A 20,942-nucleotide genomic window follows, 5' to 3' on the forward strand; every position below is an offset into this window, starting at 1 on the left:
GGCATAAAGTTAATAAAAGGCAGCTCTTCTTATTATTTCTGTCCAAAATGCAGACATACACACCTGTTACCAAGACTGGACCCTATCTGTTATAAAAATGTACTCAGTGCCATTTTTTAAAGGCAGCCTGGTGCTACTATAATGACAATGGATCCAGGATATCTGTGCTTCATTTCTATTGCATTAAATCTGATGCAATCATAGTTGAGAATTTTACAGCAGAACAACAACAAACATCTCCCAAGTCTCTCTTACACTTACAGCCTAAGGTTGGTCATTTTTGCAGTACAGTTGCGGAGTTATTACTGATTAGATTTTGGGTTGTTGACTTTGCTTTCAGTGCCAACTGCTGGAGGCAGATTAAAGAGTATTGACCGAAACAGGAGCATACCGTATTTCTTCAGAAATAATAAAAAAAATGTAAAAAGCTTAACCAGAGTTTTCTAGGAAGCTAGTGGAAGAGGTTAGTTCGGATGTGACGTCGTGACTTTGGCTCTCTATACCCTGTTCCCATACTGCTGAACTGCCTAATATTAGACAAGCATTGAGATGCTTGCCTTGACTAACAGTAATACTGCAGCTACATATTCCAAGAGCTACAGACACTTCACTTTAACCACATTAGTCGTCACAAAAACTTGCCTTTCACTATAACAGCAGACAGACTCGACCTTAAAGCTGCAGCATCCGTTTACTTTGTTTCGGCCTATCCTGGTGGAGCTCAGCTGCTGTCAATCAAACAGAGACAAACCTCTCCTGCTACCATTTTGTATCTTTTAATGATTTTTTAAAAAAACTATCAACATTACATTTAAAAACACTTTTAGACTTTTGTTGTCGTTTGTGTCTGCCAGCTTACAGTGACTTCCCATAGCAAACACGTTCTACCTTGTGACTCATTAATTCTGGATTATTATAGATATCCGGTTCTCCTTAGGACCACTAATTGAAGGAGTTCGGTAAAACTATTTGAGTTTACTCAAACACGCCAACAGTCTTACAGCAGTGGCAGGAGACTTTAATCCTTCTTGCACGCTACATTGACAAACCAAGGTTGGACAAAAAGAGTGATTGGCACTTTCTTGTCCCTGAAGGCAACAGCAGTACACATGGACACACTCCAGTGTTAATCAGCAGAGACAGAAGTGTCAGGGACTGTCACGTGTCATCAAACTTGATGGAGAAACTCTGCACACTGACCTGAACACATAAGCAACTACAAGATGGAAAGAAAATAATACAGCATGGGTGTAAGCGTCCAGATGGTCCATCAAAGAGAAGCAGTCCATCCATCTCATCAGTCCATCATCATCAGTCAGGACAGAGTGATACACCACCATGAGGTATGGAGCTGTGGTCAGCTGCTTTATCCATTAAACGCGTCAAACCCAAGGGCAGTGTTATTGTTTTAATAGTTGACCTTTCTTCTACTGCTCGGATGCTTGACTGGAGCTCTGACTGAAGATGTGAAGCAGTGACAAGAGCAGGAAGATATTGATGGAAAGGTAAGAGACAAGAAAAGAAACAAGTCAGATTTAAAGGAACAGGAAGTAAAAGAAGACAGGGATGGCAGAAAAATGCACCCAGTTACAGACTCCTAATAGCATAATTGGGAAGATTTCACAGATTTGTGGTCTTACTTCAGGTAGCTTTGGCATTAATGTGGGCTTTATACTGCACTATTATGTTGAAGACAGAGCTGACTCTGAAGGCAAAGCTTTCCATTTACCTGTGAGTCTCTATTCCATCCCTCACTGATTTGGGTGGGGACCAAAACAAAGACAGTACAATACAATTTTCACTGTAGGGCGGCTGGGTTCAGCCTTAGAGAAATGATGAGGAGCCCATGCATCCAGATGGACCTCGAAGTAGAGTTCCTGCAGTTGTGGTGGTCCAGGCATCTGATTAGGATGCCTCTGTGGTACTTTCCTTTGAAAGTTAACCGAACAGTCCAGCTGGGATCCAGGTGTCGACTCGGATCTCACCGGAGGAATCATATATCTCATCTGGCCTGGGAATGCCTTAGAATTACCCAAGAGGAGCCGGAAAATGTTGCTGGGTAGAGGGATGTCTGACATTCCCTGGATGGGCTTTTGGGCCCACTGATGTCCTAAAAACACGCAAACCATTTACGTCCATCCACACTTACTGTTTTGTTCCTTACTTTTGTCTGAGCAAAATGTAAAAGTAAACCCATTTATGAGGGAATGGAAATTGATGAAAAAAATAGCTGCCACACATGAGCATCAGAGATTTTACTCTGACCAAAACTGACACTGAGAAAAACTGAGAAACTGTAAGACAACATTCCAGTACTTTAGCCAATGAAACACTGAGGGTAGGAGCAAATGTCTTATAAAACTAGAGATCATCTTTAACTTTATTGCAATGGTATGTATTTTTTCTGTTCATAAACGCACAGCTTCTTTCTGTTTATATGTTCAAGCAAGGTGAGTGCAGGACATGTTTTACACAAAGGTAAGTGCATGTTGAAAATGAAGGCAAATGTCTTCAGGAAATGCACAGTCATGATACAGATTACAACATATATGCTGAAAATAGATGCGGACACCCGTTTAGATGATAGCCAGTTAAGCTCTAGCCAACACTGTACCAGTACAGCAGTTGTTAAATGCTACACGGTCTAATCATTTGCTGCAGTGACTTCAGATTAAATGAACAACCTTTCCTTATTACACAAAGACCTGGGGGTAAAAGAACCCCATAAGCAGTAGCAGGGGATTGTTAAAAGGCTGTTAACAAAGTGTCTGCTGTGTTGATACAAACACAGCGACGCTACAATGCCCTGCAGGCCTCATAATATACATGAACTGACACTTCAAAGAGACGAGACTTGTCGTCACTGCCAAGTTCCCTGTGAGATTAGCCAGAGATAACTGCACACTTTGACCACTGTCCAATCTACCCTAGAGTGTGCAATGGCTGATTTTAATTAGAATTCTTGTTATTGAGGGCTTAGTTTCAATTTTAAGATGTGAATAAACTTGTGTTGTGTAGATGTGCTTTAAATGAGACAGCATGCTTCTGCATTAGTCTGTGTAAAGTGACATTATATATATATTATCAGTTTCATCTCTACACAAATAAACATGCTGTGGGGGAAAAAAAACAGTGTGAAGAATGATTATGACATTGTGAGAATAGTCCCGTGTACATCGTGTTCAGTGTAGTAGAGAGAAATAATAAAAATAAAACATAAAGTTGCCATTTGAGTTGGAAAAGATCACAAGAGAGAGAGCTCAAGACAGAGTGAAGAAGAGATGCTCCAGTTCCTGTTTTGGTAGAAGTTAATTCTGTCACATTGAGAAGTTTGTCAAGCAGATGATTACATTTTCTCAGCACAGTGGATATCTCTTGTTCTAAAGGGTCAAGGAGAGACAGTGACAGAGGCAGCTAAAATAAGCATCAAGGAATAGGTGGAGTGTCTTTGAATTAAACCTACCAGACTTCTAAAACATCATAATACTGCCACGGTGAGCTGCCGCAGTTTGTGCTCGGTGAAAGCTCCGTAAGAACTGACAATAAATTTTTCAGGGGCGGGTGGAGGATTGCAGTGTTTAAGATAATTGTTTGTGACAGCATTTCTTTATGAATACCCTTTACCTGATCACAAGACTGCTGTATGACAATATCAGAAATACGAGGGGCTTTGAGGCTGAGTGCAGTTTTACACACAACAACAAAAGTGTCGTATGGAGGAAATGCAAATAGTTTGGCTCGTTCCCAACAGAGCGAGGCACACGGCAATAATGAGAGGGGCAGAGGGAGGAAAGTAGAGCCATGGGCCAAGAGCCAGCTGCCAAACAACAATAAAAAGCACTTGTGTATGATAGATCAAGCTGTGAGAGGAAGATGAAGGGCACATCGGGGTCAGATAGATAGAAATCCTCTGTGATCTCCCCCATCTTTCACAAAGACCGTTTGGCGTTACAAGAGACACTGAGGGGAGACAGACGGCACACAAGGAGGACAGGAAATAGAGAGAAAAGAGAGAGACAAAAACTGAGAGAGAGAAAAAACACAGTGAAGGAAGAAACTAGACGTGGGTGGATGGTGAGACAACAGGCTGCTGGGCACAGACATGTAAAAGCTCAACCACCCCTTATAGATAAGATCAAGACAGGATCCACCAGAGTGAAAGAAATACAAAACATCTAAACAAGGAATGGCTGTGCTGTTTGTGCTTTTCGTGGTCATTTATCTCTCTTCTTACATCACGTTGCAGTTGTATTGCATCTCTGCAGGCATTTTCTGTCTTGTTCTTGTCATTTTGCATCTCTTTGTGTCTGTTTTGTGTCTCTTCTTGTTTTTCTTAGTTATTTTGTATTGTTTTGCGGGGAAGCTCCAAGCAGGAAATATTACCCGTCACTTCAGATTTGTCCTTCTCTGTCCCCCTTGACCCTTTGGACTCCTGGACTATTCTCACTAGACCCATCCAGTACAACAGTTTCACGAATCCTTGTGAGACCGGGTTGTCCAGTAATATATCCATGGAGCCAGGGGCTTACTAGACATCTGGAAGGCAGCTAGTTGACCTCTGGAGCTTCTGTGCTGCATGGTTAGCGGAGCACATTGGATCCCACTGCTAAACCAATTGAGAGAGGAGCTGGAGGTGGTAGGGAAGGGGTGAGGAGGGGTGGACTGGGAAGGCTCTGTGGTTGAGGTGTGAACTGGGTCTCTCACATTTATCATAGTCAGGTGGAACACTGAATGAACCCGAGCAGCCACTCCTCCCTACTCCTTACTGCATCTTACAGATAATGGAACACCGGAAACCGCTGGGGCTTTCTGAGAGAGCACTGCAGGACCACATAGATTACTGAAGAAACAGTACAGAGGAATACATGGGGAATGTATTTCACACGAGCATACCAACACTTTGAACTGTTTCACTTGTTTTCTGAAACTTGCCGGCTTTTGCCTCCTTCCAGAAATCAATTAAAGAACAGATTTACTAAACCTTATACGAGTGTGACGACTGATGAGTATTTAAAAATCTTTCTGCTTCTCCGTGTGTCTCCTCCGCTATGGATCAATAACTCTTTTATACTGTCTATAATTGAAATGCAGGGAGCCTGAGGTGATTTAGTTGGCTTTAATTTCCTTGTTTGTCATGAATACTAATATAAGCCCAAGGACATCAGATCTCCATTCATCTAGAAATGCACACTAACACATACACGCATTCTAATATTAACTGATATGCGCTTCAATTACAGGGTTGAGAGGGTCATTTTAAAAATGCAGTCAAATACAATTAATATTTATCTGTGAAAAATGTGGTCAGTAACCTAATCCAATGTAACTTTATAACTGTCAAATACAAATACAATGACTTTTACTGAAGTGAATCCATACACTGTCTAGGAGTGCATCCCATAATTTGGTTTCTATCTTTCAGCTACCAGTTGGAGTGAGATTCTGAGAAGGTGGCAGGTGGGGTTACTGACTGAATAAACAGATACAAGATTATACAATATAATATTTAATGTATATAATATTTTACCATAATTTATTTCATAGACATTTGTGTGAGCTTATCTGATGCTCTTGTAGGAAAAAGTATATTATACTGTACATCGACATGGTTTGGGGTCAACTAGGCATGTTCTTAATGAAAACTCACACTTTAATTCATGTGCTTACATAATTGCATAAGGGTTTTCTAAACATCAATTAGCCTTTCAACACCATTAGCTAACATAATGTAACATTAGAACACAGGAGTGATGGTTGCTGGAAATGTTCCTCTGTACCCCTATGGAGATATTCCAGTAAAAATCAGCCGTTTCCAGCTAGAATAATCATTTACCACATTAACAATGTCTGGACTGATTAATCTAATGCCATCTTCATTGAAAAAATGCTTTTCTTTTAAAAAAGAAGGACATTTCTTAGTGACTCCAAATTTTTTGAACAGTAGTGTATATTCTAACAAATCCAAAACATGAGGAATAAATAAATATATACACATTTGTGAGAGTGACAAGATTATTTTTCTAATACAACATCATGTTTAGAGACACCTCCTCCTAAGAACTACAATTGCAGTCAACAATTCTAATAAGTTCTAGACAAATTCTGGCTCTGTAAATGAGAAGCAAGCAAGTTCCTACAGACATTTGTGCTCCTGCACAGAACATGAAGCTGAAGGGAGGGGAGCTGGGAGGAGAAAGAGGTTATTATGGCATTAAATATAGCACCTGCCAACCATGTAAATGTGAAAACTTGCGAAAGACCAACAATATTCCTTCAAAAATGCATTCAATTTGTTATAAACTTGCTTGTAAGAACATTATTTCTTTTTAATTGTGCTCGATAAATTAACGACCGGCCATAATCTCCTCACTGATAAGCAGTTACAAGCTACAAAATCATTATTTCACGTATTGTTGCAGTCAATTAGAGCTACTAAACTGAAGGGTTTGGTGCTGGTCTTTAGATGCTCTACAGACAGTAATACAGAGGTGAAGCCAGTCAATCTCAGCCTCAAAGTTGACTAATATATAGGCTCAACTCGTACATAATTGCTGTTCACTTATAGCTTGTTCATGAGAATTCACCAGGTGTGGATGAAGACGACTCATTGACTATGAGAGCATTCCAGCAGATTAGGATTGGGCTTGTTCTGTCTTCCATAGTGGCAGATGTTCTTCTATTATTAAAAAAATAACAATAATAGTTATTCTTAACAAATATCTCAATGACACATTTCCCCAAAATGCATTTATTATATGTCCATTGCAATTTCCTAGAATGTAATCTGACATACTTAAAAGTCCACAAACATTTAAAAAAAAAACAGGAAGATTAATTTTCCTGTCACGGAAAACAAATCAAAGCAACACATTTCTACAACTGACAAGCTGGGAACCTTTATTTTTCTAGTAATTTGTGCTTCAAAAATCACATCAATAATATGGTGATTGTCACAATATTTCAACCACGTAATTATTCAACTCAGGGAAATGCATAACGGTTCAAAAACTAGTTTGTTTATTTATTTAAATAGAACTTTCTTATTCATTACATGACTTTTCATCAAGCAAATTCAAATTCTGAGCAATGTGTCTTTCCAAAGGCCTGAAGGGGCCTGAGAAATGTGCAGTTTCCTGTTTAATAAAAGGAAAAAAAAAGGTTCTAACCACTTCCCATCTCTCTTCTACTTTAGTCGGTCACCTGTACACTTTACCCTCAGAGAAAGGCGAAATTACAGGAGAGAGGGGGGAAAGCGGTGGCAGCATGTTAAAATGAGGAGGAAAGAGCAAAAGGAGTGCAGGACCTTGTTAAAAGCCCCTCTGTGACAGCCAAGGAAGGGCTGCAGCTGTGAGTCATTAAATGTGGCTGAAGCTGCAGAGAGTGACTGACAAAAAAAGAGATGTATGGACAGAGAGAGAGGATTTCAGAGGTAGGTATGGCAATAAGCAGAAAAATCATAGTCTGGAAATGGAAGATCATGTCGAAGCTCACTAAGATGAGTAACACTGACATTTTCACAATTAAAGGTATAAGCAAACGTATCACTAGTGATAGAGCATCTAGATTTAGGAAACACTGTTTTTATGATTAATGTTTGCTAAGCAACATAAACTGTTCTAGCCAATGAGCTAATTAGCATGAGGTAACAGCAGTGCCTGAGAAGATCTGATTATTAACCGGTTAGCAAAGGTTAGCTGCTACATCACCTAGCTCATGGTTGGTGTTTAAATACACTATACTTTTTTTTAAAGAATTTTATGGAATATTTTACCATTTTTTTTCAGATTTTAATTATTATAAAAGACACCATATTTTAGAAAGTATGCTGAAATTCTTATATACAGAACACTTTGAGATTATTCTGAAAATACAAAAAAAAAAACCTTGTAGGTTCAGTGTGTAAGGTGACAATATTTTTTCACGTCAGTATAGATGACATGATTTAAAGGATATACGATATTTGAAGGGTTGGTGACACATCTGATGGTCCCTTAATGAATTAAAACACTTGTTTATTTGCATAATAAATCCACTGTCGGGCTGCTCAGTGGCGTAGTGGTTAGCACTTTCGCCTTGCAGCAAGAAGATCCCCGGTTCGCTTCCTGGCCTTCCTGGGATCTTTCTGCATGGAGTTCGCATGTTCTCCCTGTGCATGCGTGGGTTTCCTCCGGGCACTCCGGCTTCCTCCCACAGTCCAAAAACATGCTGAGGTTAATTGAGTACTCTAAATTGCCCGTAGGTGTGAATGCGGGTGTGGTTGTTCGTCTGTGTGTGTGGCCCTGCAACAGACTGGTGACTTGTCCTGGGTGTCCCCTGCCTTCGCCCGAGTCGACTGGGATAGGCTCCAGTGTCCCCCGCGACCCTGGTGAGGATGGAGCGGTGTATAGAGAATGGATGGATGGAAATCCACTGTCTTCAGCTGACTGGTTATTTTATTTGAGCAACACAAAGTGGCAAAAGTTACAGTGATGTAAAAATGGATAAAACTGGATAAAATATGTTGAAAAACAGTTGAACTGTGGTGACAAATCTGAGAATTCTCAGCTGGCCTGTAGATGCTCACTTTGTCCAAAGTAGTCATACAGTCTGGTGGTTACAGAAAGGACAGTTTAATATTACAATCAAATATGCTCATATAGATTCAGAAACAACAACACTGAATTCCTTCACAACCTAACTTTTCCTCAGTCTGGATAACAATGCCCTTTGTTTGGTATTTTGTTTTCTAAGAAGCATCTGGGCTTACATCGGGTACCTTTTCCTGACAACCGATGTAATGAAAGTCTCACATGTTGTTTAGCGTTTAGCCTTGTGTTGGAGCCTTTTAATCGTAGGAGACACTTGAGCCGGCTTGAAGTTGTCATTGTGAAAACTCCAAAAAGGAAGGACATGGAAACTGTTGTCTCCCTGTTTATGGTTCGTCATGCTTTGTTGTGTTCATGCCTCATATTGTCATGGCTGGGTTTGATCCCACAACAGCAAACATTTCACTTTGTCAAGAATACAAAAGAGGAACCACAGGTGGGGATGTTTACAGCACGACCAATTAAAACTTTCATTGTTTCAGGAATGTTTTAGAAGTTGGTTAATAATGATTGCAATCACATTTCATGCTGCACAGGTAGCGTTTCATGTGACAGTGGACCACAGTCACCTGCAGTTCTTCATGTAGCAGCTCAGTGCAGCAGCTTCTATTCTAACTCCAATACTTTTGCAGAAAGAAGCTGAAAACAAGTCTCAGTCTGCACACCTGAATATCTGACAAGTGTGTCAGAGGAAAGCACAACTAGAAGATAGAAAAACACTTGCATATTGCCTTTTGCTCTAATATTTACAAGCAAAACTTCATGAGGTGTCTGAGAAAGTATCACATAATAGTAAACTATATAGTAAATAGAGTATATAGTTTATTGTTTTATACAATGTACAGAAAGTCCCTACACTGACTAAATTGATAAATGAAAAAATGCTGCCAAAGAAAACCTTGAAGAAATATTAAAGAAAATCAAATTTTCTACCTTGCCGACATGTCCATGTGGCATTTTTTATATGCTAAAAGGCATATAAAGAATGAACTAAAAATTGAAACTGCAGTATATAGACAACAGTCTCAAAAAAAAAACAATCCTTGCAGGGTGGGACTTATCATCGTAACATTATTTCTCTTCAGTTTCCAGCTCGAACATGTATGACTGAATTACTCCAGTATTACACCTTGTGTTGTACAGTAGTTTCACAGTGCTTAACAGAGTCGTTTAAAGTTAGGAAGGGATCATTTCCATTGCAAAAAAAATGCCTTTAAATATGTGAATTAGATACACATAGATTAGTTTTCAGGGGTTTAATCAATGACTAGAGAGGGGTGTCAAGAATTTTGACTTATACAAGCCATTTGACTGTCTTTCTCATATGTTCATGCTTTCTAGCATGAACACATGTAGTTTTTTGTTTTTCCCATTTCCAGAGTTTCCTCTATGGCCTCCTGATGAGGCCTATGTGCTAACATTAAACATTAGGCGTGTAATGTAATATGCATTTCGCTGAACATCCTGATTCAAAAATGTTACGCCAAAATCTATTGCTTTTCACTTTTTCAGAATGAACAAACAGCAAACTATCAGAAGTTTGTGACCTCCAAAACATCAAAAATATTTACCCCATGAGTCTTTAATCATTCAGTCCTTGTCAAATTTTCAGTCACGGACACTGACTCTGGCAAATGGCACAAATGAATAATTCAACAGTCAAAGCAGCCTATCAGAGAAACTAACTCCTCTGGTGTTTGGAGGCTATCTCAGATAGTTGTGTAAAATCCAGCAGTCACCATATGCTTAATGAATAAGAGCCCAGATAAAATAGCTTAACAGCTTTTAAATTTAGAAAAAGCTTTCTGATCCTTGACATCTCCAGGCGCCACTCCAGGTTCAAGAAAATGTCCGGTCTGATTTCAACGCAGGAGAGAAGCCCAGATACAATTCACAAAACATTCAGCTCTCAAAAAAGGTTTCTCACACTCTGACATAATAAAAAAAACATCCCCAGAGAATATATTCCGCTACCAGCAGGACTTTACTGTGGTGTCAGTCAGGCGGGAATTCAGTATTCATTTTCTGTTGTTGGTTTCAATTTATCACTTAATGAATTTCAAATAAACTTCTCAACTTGTCGTGTCCCACATTTATCCATTCCTCCTCATATGACTTTACAAACCCTAAAATCTTCCCCTTCACTGCCAAGTTACAAGAGCGGAAGATATGAAAAATTCTGAGAGGCAACAAGATGTAATGCAACAGAGATTTTAATGGCATGAGTTGCCTCAAACAAGATTTACTTTGAACTGACTTGCATCCCAGTTCAGTGTTTCTACTTTTCCAGGCAATTTTCATGAAGGTAAAAGCAGTATCTCTGCCGACTGCTCCAGATGCTGAAAGCAGGGCTTTTAACAAGAGTTGCAAAAAACCTGCGTTACTCCATGAACAACCTAACAAAATGGAGGGATTCGTACACAGTTTTCAGTGTTTCAAAGTCATCCTATCAAGGAGAGAAATCTAAAAGCTGGAGCATCAGGGGAACTAAAGCAATGGAGGGAGAGGACTCTCATTTGGCTTCAGTTCTCCTACAGCAGCCATGATCCCCAGGCTGATGGATGAAGGGTAGAACTCATCTCATGACTAATTATTTATCTTCCCTCCAGAAGTTTATGTCTGGAGGTTGGAAATAATACAACTCCTTGCTCTGACCAAGCAGTAAACAAACTAGAATGATGGAGGTGACTGACTCGCCTTTTTCTTCCTCACAACATCGTAGAGCAAAGCAGCCATACAGACAGCCCAGAAACAAGATCTGGAAAGTTTGATTTCTCCCTTCCTGTGGGTGTGTGGATTTGGTTATGTTAAGGAAAGTATTATTCTAAATTGTGGGGAATTATGGTGACTTTTTCTCATCACAGTTGTTGTAATAACTTAGTTTTAACCATATAGTTTGTTTTTTAAAATTATGGTGTCAAATAATGTCAAGATGATCCATTCAGCCGGCTCATTGCTGTCCCCAGGCTACTGAAGGGGACTGAAATATAATAATTTAGAGTGGCATTGCCCTTCTATTGTGCAATTAGGTTCATGATGAGCCATCTTTTAATGAAATTCAGTTGTGATTTTCCTGTAATAAGTGAAATTGTCTGTCATAAAAATGTCTATTGTCATTAGTGAAACATGTTTTCAAGTATTATCATAAACAGCAAGAAGAAACAAAGACTGTTAGAGAAACGGGACGGGATTCATTCATTCATTGTCATGTAAAGAATAGTTTTGAATATTTTTCTACTCACTCATCTCCAGTCTTTCCCACCGTCGCTCATAGGCAACTTCGGATTGTTGGGTTTTCCTTTCTCTGTTTCTTTTTTTTTTTTTTTTGTCAGGTCTGTGCTTTACTATGCTAAGCCCTGTGAGATGACATATGTTGTGAATTTGTGCTATATAAATACAATTGAATGGAACTGGATTTGGGCTGCACAGTGACTTAGTGGTTAACACCGTTGCCTCGCAGCTGGAAGATCCCGGTTCAAATCCCAGCCTGGGATCTTGCTGCATGGAGGCTGCATGTTCTCCCTGTACAAGTGTGGGGTTTCTCTGGGTACTCTGGCTTCCTCCCACAGTCCAAAAATATGCAAAGGTGAAGTTTTTACTCTAATTTGTCCATAGGTGGGAATGTGAGTGTGCTTGTTTGTCTCTCTGTGTGGTCATGATAGACTGATGACCTGTCCAGGCTGTCCCCCGCCTTCACCTTACGTCAGCTGGGATATGTTCCAGCTCCCCTGTGATCCTAATGAGGATTAAACAGTGTGTAGACAATGAGAGATGGATGAACTGAACTGAAGTGTATTGAATTTAATTGAAAAACTGCGTGCCAAGTGTACTTTTAGAGAGTTAGTAGCTTTTGTTATCATTCCACCTCCCCACATTGGCCAAGCAGTAATACTTTGCTTTGTATAACTACTCTGAACCACAAGGGGAACAAACTCGACAGTCAAAACATTTTTTGTCAGTGTCTTAAAGGATATGTCTTGGCTACTGCATGTAGGTTTGTTGCTGGAGCAAATTGCCAGTGCTCAAACAACACACGACGGTTTCAATGCAGATACCAACTCGATTTGGCTCACGATAATGTTCAGCTGAACTTGTGAAAGTTCTTTCTCAAAGGACCAAAACTGTGGGTTTCAATTTAGATTTATTACAGTCTAGCTGCTCCTCACAGTAAGCATAGAAAGGATAAATATCTCTTTCAATGTGCATTTTGTCTATATAAAAAAATATATAATAGTACAAGCTTTCCCTTAAAATCCCCCTTAATGGAGTAAAACCTTCAACAGGTAGATAAGAGTGTCCACAGACATTTGTCCATGAATCTTACAATGAAGATAACTGTAACATTACATGTGTGTTTGGTTGATTGTGATGCTCTGTCATCACACAAATCCATCTGTAGTCCACCGAGTCCAAGCTACAGCTCTTTTCTTGTCTGTCGGCAGCACTGTAGAGATCAGGCTTTCCTCTGGATTTACACTCCCTTCAAAACCAAGCAGACACCTAACAGGAGGCATCCAATTCTAATAGAGGGAGGTCTGTGTCCTCTAGCACTTTCAGTTCCTCTAATCTCTTATTAATGCTTTCAAGGTTAGAGCCCGATGAGTTGGAGAACAGGGGTGAAGTGGGGGGTGGGAAGAAAGCACTGGTGGATGGGAGATGGAAGGAGTGAGAAGAAAAAAAAACATGGGAGGCCAAAAACCTCTCTCATCTCTCGATGAACTAATCATTAGATCATGCAGAGGAGAAGAAAGGCCTGAGTCCTGGAGCTTCACACAGACCAGGATCAAAGGGAATCTCCATCTGATCCAAATGTCATTTGAATGTTTTATGGTAGTCAGGGTGTTGAGGTGAGGCTTGAATAAGATGTGACTCAGGAGATCCCGATCAGAGTTGGTCGATTATTTACCGATGAGAACAGACGGAGAACTATTGGGAGCTTTTTTCTGAGCATAAAAATTGTATTTATAAACAATTTACAATTCTGAGCAAATATACATTAAGTCGTGGTGTTTCATGACAGCATTTCAAAGTTTTGTTCCCTTTATGTTTTTGTCTTTACATTTATGACTGCTGAGGCTGCACCACTACATTTATACAATAAATCTACAATACATAGGTTTGAATAATGGAGCAATGAGATGATGCATTCAGCATCCACCCACACACACACTTTATTTTTTTCATGCATACCTTGTGTAACTGACATACCAAACAGGAAGAAGAATAATTAATTTACGTCACTGAAAGGTTAAGAACAATGTACTGTATCTCGCTCTTTCTTCCTTTTAATTTATCAGCGTTCAGCCTCTTATTACACATTCACACCTACATTCCTCCAAGGTGCATGTTGTGGATAAATCTGGGTACAGCATCTGGAAATTCATGCATGAATGCTGCTAATGCAAAGAAACCTTCACGCAAACGCAGATTCCTACAGCTCTGACAAAGCCATTCAAAGATGCAGGGAAGCTATTGTGTTCAAAAGCATTGTTTCCTCAGAGGATAGAGCACAGTATGAGTATTTACAGTTTATCATAAGGGAAGCCACGGACTTGGATAAAGTGTGAAAGCACATGCATGCATGCAAACTCATTTTGAATTTGGCATGGTGTGCCGTTTCAAAACTTTGATTTCTTGGTGCATGAGAGGGATTTATGACACACTAACATTGTGGAAACATTGACAAGAAGCGTAACATAAATAATAAAGTATGCCTGAAAGGAGGAAGAATGTGAAAGCTGTGAATGTTGGTTTTCAGTGAACAGAGTCTATAAAGGGTTAACATGTGCCGGTTAGATGAGGAAATGGGAGGAGACTCTAAAGTCAGGCCAAAAGAGAAACTGAAAGAAAGAAAAGTGCCTTGTGTTCTCAAACTTTCCTCACTCGTGTTGTAAACTTTCCTCCATATTTTAGAGAATTCTTCAGAACAGGTACAGTAACATTCTTTAAAAAGTTTGCAGTCTTGTTTTTTTTAAGTAAACAAGTTTATTTTTGCAATTTCAAACGCTGACAGTAGTGAAACTATTGTGACTTTATGGTGGTCTAACATTTTTATATCTGTTCTTGTGTATTGTAGACATGGCCTCTGCCACACGTCAAATGACTGAGGAAAATTTTCTTTGTTCCATCTGTCTGAGCATGTTCACTAAACCCGTGTCCATTCCCTGTGGCCACAACTTCTGTCTTCAGTGTATCACAGACTACTGGAGCACTCTTGATACTGTATTCCAATGTCCACTTTGCAATGAGAAGTTTTACAACAAACCAATGCTTCGAGTTAACGCTTTCATTGCTGAGATGGCAGCACAGTTCAAGACCTCTCCATCTCATAGTGACTCTGACCAAGCAGAAAATGAAGATGTGCTCTGCGCTCTCTGCACAGGGACAAATAAGCTCCCAGCCCTCAAGTCCTGCTTGGTGTGCCTCATGTCCTTCTGTCAAACACATCTCCATCGTCATATAAATGTTGCAGCCTTGAAGAAACACAAGCTGATCGACCCAGTTGCAAACCTGGAGAGCAGGATGTGCAAGAAACACGATGAACCTCTGGAGCTCTTTTGCAAGGAGGATCAAATGTTTCTGTGTAAATCCTGTAAAGACAGTGATCATAAAACACATAAGATAGTGACTCTAGAGGAGGAGGCTCAAACGAGGAAAACCGAGCTGGGATTAGAAAAAAAAGACACGAATCAGCTGATCCAGGAGCGTCAGAAGAAGATTCTCGAAATTCGACACTCGGTGGAGGCAAGCAGAAATACTGCAAGTAAAGCACTGTCATGCAGCAGGCATGTGATGACTGCTGTGGTGGACTACATGAAGAGAAGCCAAGCTGAACTGACTGAGGTAATTGAGACGAGGCAGAAAAAAAATGAAACGGAAGCAGAAGACCTCATTAAGGAACTGGAGGGAGAAATTATGCAAATAAAGCAGAAAGATCTGCAGCTTAATGATGTTTTACTCACCAATGACTCCTTTAAATTCCTTGAGAATTTCCTTTCTCTTACCATCATTTCGCCCGAGGTGAAGGACTGGTCTGATGTGATTCCCAGCAGTGAGCAATTTCCAACTGAGGCCGCCTTGGACCAACTGGAGGCAACAATCACAAGAGAAATAACCATGCTGTGTGATCCCAACTTTAAACAGATGCAGCGGCATGCTGTAGATGTGACCCTGGATCCTGACACAGCAAACCCCAGTCTCAACATTTCTGAAGATGGGAAGCAAGTCACACATGTCAACCAAAAGAGGTCCGTCCCGAACAAACCAGAGAGGTTTGATGAAGTCCTTAACGTCCTGGCCAAGGAAGGCTTCTCCTCAGGAAAATGTTACTATGAGGTCCAGGTAAAAGAAAAAACACAGTGGGATCTAGGTGTTGCACACGAGTCCATTAACAGGAAGGGTGATATAAGGCTGAGCCCGAAGAACGGATACTGGACTATCAGGCTGAGAAAAGGAAACGAGCTCACAGCCAACACAGGCCCTGCCATTAACCTCGAAAGGAGGGAGATGCTTCAAAAGATCGGGGTGTTTGTGGATTATGAGGAGGGTCAGGTGTGCTTTTATGATGTGGATGCCAGAGCCAGAATCTTCTCCTTCACTGGATGTCACTTCAATGAGAAGCTCTTCCCGTTCTTCAGCCCCTGTGCTAATGATGGAGGTAAAAATGCAGCTCCCTTGATCATCACTCCTGTCAAACACACCAGCTGAGAGTTCTGAGAGTTTGTGAAAGACATGGGGGGGAGAGAGCTGGTGAGAATCCCCATGCAGCCACCAGGACTTCACACACACACACACACCACTGTAGGATTATGATACAGCTATATATTTCCATGGTTTGAAAAAGATTTGTAAGAGCTGGCCATTAATTTTAATGCTTGCTACAAAGCTGCTTTTGCCTGCCAGTGTGGCCATAGCTGCTGTATTCACAAATACTCCAAGGCATTTGTTTATTGTAGCTTGGACTTTTGTGATACGAAGACTGTATACTTATGGTGTGATGGATGGCCTTGATTGTTCTAGCAGGATTAAATAGCTATTACTGTTTTCAGCAAAGACTCGCTTAATCAGCACACAGGTATAGTGACTGAATAACAGCATCATGAATCTATTAAAATACACTGAAGGAGTCCTATTCTTCTAATGTAGCTGCAGATAAGAATTATTTTCTCCACAAATTAATTTTATTTAATTAAAAGGGAAATTGCTGAAAGGATCTGTCACAAAATTGGAGCCTGACTGGCACATAATGCCACGTCCTCTAATTAAAATTAGACAAACTTGCTAGGTGCAGGCTTTCTACGTTCAAATGCTGCAAATCTGTTACAGAGAGAATTAAGCAAACATTTATTAGCACAGTCAATTAGGGTCTTAGTGTTTTCTTTTTTCTTTGTTTAGAGTTTTATTTCTTTTAGTGATGATGCTAGTCTATCGAGTATGTGTCTTCTGTATTAGCTTGTATAATTTAATTCTTTAATTTAGACATTAAATGTCTGATGAGATATGGGAGACAGATGGAAAGAGTTCATCAAAACTTTAATTATTAAAATGCCAGAGCTGTGACACTGGGCAGGAGGAAACCCTTGTACTGTCAGTATTAATTGATGACTATCAATTAAAAAAATATATGTTATTTTTCCTTTAGGTTTTAAACATTTTGTATTATTTACATGAAAATTCTCAAGTGTTTTTGGGACTAAAACTATGATAGAAAGTTAATCCACAGCTAATTTTTAAAGCTATATTTGGGGTTATTATATTTTATTTTCAGACTGTTAGTTGAATGAAAAAGTAATTATTAAAAATGTCACTCAGAAACTGGATTCGCATTTTCTCTCTTATCTGACTTGTTTTTTGAATGAATGAATGTGCTGTATGTGTGTTGGATAGACAGAAAATTGAGGTGAAAAGTAAACAGAGTGGCAAAAAATAAGGTGCACACAGTGGTATGTGTATTTATCTTAATTTCTTCATCAGGTCACACCTTCGAAAAACATTCAAAGCAAACTGAGAGATCCTGCCAACAGATAGTGAATGCACTGAATGCCGAATTACTTCAATATGCAATTAAAGCGCATCTGTCACTTTGCAAAATATAAACACAAATTAGAGACTCTCTTGACAGCCTGAGATTCCCACAACATGCACTTAGCAGTTTTGTAGCCACCAATTGGAAAATAATCTATCAAGATTCTCCCCCAGTGTGATTTAAAAGACAAAACTAATGTTAACTTTGCCTGTCATGAGCAGGGGAATGAGATTTTAATAATGCGACATAGACATTTATATGCCATGACTTAAATGGCAGCATGTTATTTCCAAACAATAAATATGGTGTTGCATGAGCAGAAAAGTTGGATTAATGTCAGTTTGGTTTTTCAGCTAATGGAGAATATATTTCCTAAAGAAGAATGGGCTTTACTAATGCTGTAAAAAAAAAAAAAAAAAAAAAAAATCTGAAATGCATTAGTATCAAAAGTACTTTGTGTGACAGAACACTTTTTCTCTGTATTGTCTATTTTATTGTAGTTTCATCTATGAACAATGCATCATATTTTACAAACAGGTGACATGTTTTGTATAGAAAATCTTTAAGACATCTGTGAAAAAGAAGAGGAGTATAAACTAAGACACTCAAGTAGCATATAATTGTATTTAAGAATAGTATTTGCGCAAAGATACATAGTTATATTCCACCACTATATGGTCGTAAGGGCCACCAATAAAATCAGGTACAAGAAATTGTACCAAAAACAGGGAAAAAAAATAAACAAATTAGTTTTATTGGCCCAAATGCACATCAGTAAGAGTGCGGCCTGCAACATGGCACCTAAATAAATTCGTCAGAATATAAGTTACTCAAATAATATAATTTTTAAATCTTATCTAAATGTTTACACTCTTTTTTCATGTTCTCAATCAGGGATGTCAAGCATACGGCCCATGGGATGACTTTGCAAAGTGTAAAAATGACAGAAACGACATTAACTGCAATTTTTCCATAAAACTAACTGCAATTTTAAATTAGTCCACGTTACTGCCACAACATTTATGTATTTTTTGTGTATAAATTTTACACATTTCCAAGGCAGGAGGGCAACTTAACCTTTTTCCTTAATAGGTTCCTTTTAGTTTGTATGGTGTGTTAGTTCAGTTCAATTCAATTCAATTCAGTTTTATTTCTATAGCGTCAATTACAGTCAAATCGTCTCAAGACGCTTTACAGAACCCATATGCCTGACCCCCAGAGCAAGCCCAAAGGCGACAGTGGCAAGAAAAACACCCTTTTAACAGGGAAAAAACCTCGAGCAGAACCCGGCTCTATATAGGGGGGACCCATCTGCCTGCTGGCCGGGCGGGTTGAGAAGGACAGAAGAGGGCAAGGGGGAGGGATGGGAGAAGAGGGAGGGGTGGGAAAGCAAGGAAAACACAACACACATTTGGATACATGTATGACAAGATATGTGACACAAAAAAGTATAAGCTAACATTGAAAACTGACTCATAGTTTACTCTTATGATGTACGGCTCTGATATTAAACATACTCCATATATAGCTAGCAGTAAAATTCAAACAGTATAAGTTAGCATAACAAGTATGGTGAAGGCGATGCAGAGTTGACTGGTGGAAAAAGGGGAGTTGGAAGCAGAGGGCTGGAGGAAGGTCAGCAGCAGCATCCCACAGTGGACATGGTGGAGACTGGACCAGCTGGTGGAACATCAACCGCAGATCTGAAGCATCCAGCTCTGGGACCAGGGACACTCGGAGAAATAGCACAGGGGGAAACAGAGTGAATGTACTGCAATAACGGTATACATATTAAATGTAAAGGTAGATAGAGAAGGGCTCAGTGCGTCAAGAGAAGTCCCCCAGCAGCCTAGGCCTATAGCAGCATGACTAGGGGCAGAACGAAGGGACGTCCAAGAGGGAGTCAGCTGTGCAAATGAAGACACAAGCCGAACCTCTGTGGGTCACCCAGTCAGCCCTAACTATAAGATTTATCAAAAAGGAACGTTTTAAGCCTGGTCTTAAAAATAGAGAGGGTATCTGCCTCCCGAACCCAAACTGGGAGCAGGTTCCACAGGAGAGGCGCCTGATAACTGAAGGCTCTGCCTCCCATTCTACTTTTAGAAATTCTAGGAACAACAAGTGAGCCTGCAGTTTGAGAGCGAAGAGTTCTACTAGGGTAATATGGTACTATCAGATCTTTAAGATATGATGGAGATTGGTTATTAAGGGCTTTATATGTCAGAAAAAGGATTTTAAATTCTATTCTGGATTTAACAGGAAGCCAGTGAAGAGAAGCAAGTAAAGGGGAAATATGATCTCTTTTGCTAACTCCTGTCAGTACTCTCACAGCAGCGTTTTGGATCAACTGTAGATGTTTGAGAGAGCTATTTGGACAACCTGATAATAAGGAATTGCAATAGTCAAGCCTGGAAGTAACAAAAGCATGAACTAATTTTTCTGCATCACTCTGAGACAGAATGTTCCTGATTTTTACAGTATTACGCAGGTGAAAAAAGGAAGTCCTACAGACTTGCTTTATGTGTGAGTTAAAGGACATGTCCTGGTCAAAAATAACTCCAAGATTCCTCACAGTAGTACTGGAGGCCAACGTGGCCAACGTGAGTTCAGGTGGTCAAGGTTACTACAAATAAGTGGAAATTAATGTAAATTTAAAGTCATTTTAAGATCTTGGCAAAATGCTTTGATCAAAGTAAAATACTGTATCATTCAGTTCCAGATAACTGTCATTAAAGGTGCTGTGCCTTTCTAGACACACTGTGGTCTGTAAGTTGTAATGCACATGTGCAAATGATAAACTGAGGCATAATACTGTTGACATTCCACTTATTTTTCTTAAGAAATTACAGTTTGTTCATAATATTTAGCAAAAAAAATCGTTCATTGTATGTGAACATTTTCAGATTTTTTTTTGCACTGAAACAAAGTGAAAATTTTGAAATCGTCTTGAAATATAGGTTATTCTATGGTATTACTGGTCTGGCCTACCTGAGATTAAAAAAGGCTACATGTGGCCCCTGAACTGCAATGAGTTTGACACCACGATTCTAAATGATTAGAAAATGTTTGTAGAAAACACAAAGAAAAGCCTCAGTCACCTGTGTTTTCTTACATACACTACCATAGAAAAGTTTGGGGTTACTCAGGTAATTTAATTTTTTCCATGAAAACTCACCTTTATTCATGCGCTAACATCACACACAAAAGGGTTTTCTAAATCATCAAGTAGTCTTTCAACACCATTAGCTAACACAATGCAGCATTAGAACACAGGAGTGATGGTTGCTGGAAATAGGCTCCTGTACCCCTATGTAGATATTCCATTAAAAATC

General features: G+C 39.5%; 1 protein-coding gene across 1 annotated transcript; it reads left to right on the top strand.

Moving 5' to 3' along the window:
- Window positions 1–14,425: 14,425 nt before the first annotated feature.
- Window positions 14,426–17,377, top strand: LOC110964602 (E3 ubiquitin-protein ligase TRIM39-like). Its single transcript, XM_022213377.2, has 2 exons — window positions 14,426–14,515; window positions 14,662–17,377. Exon 2 carries the CDS (start codon window positions 14,664–14,666, stop codon window positions 16,290–16,292), a length of 1,629 nt encoding a protein of 542 aa, XP_022069069.1. The 5' UTR covers window positions 14,426–14,515; window positions 14,662–14,663; the 3' UTR covers window positions 16,293–17,377.
- Window positions 17,378–20,942: the final 3,565 nt, after the last annotated feature.

The sequence above is a fragment of the Acanthochromis polyacanthus genome, chromosome 10, assembly GCF_021347895.1.
Source record: "Acanthochromis polyacanthus isolate Apoly-LR-REF ecotype Palm Island chromosome 10, KAUST_Apoly_ChrSc, whole genome shotgun sequence".
Lineage (NCBI taxonomy): Eukaryota > Metazoa > Chordata > Actinopteri > Pomacentridae > Acanthochromis > Acanthochromis polyacanthus.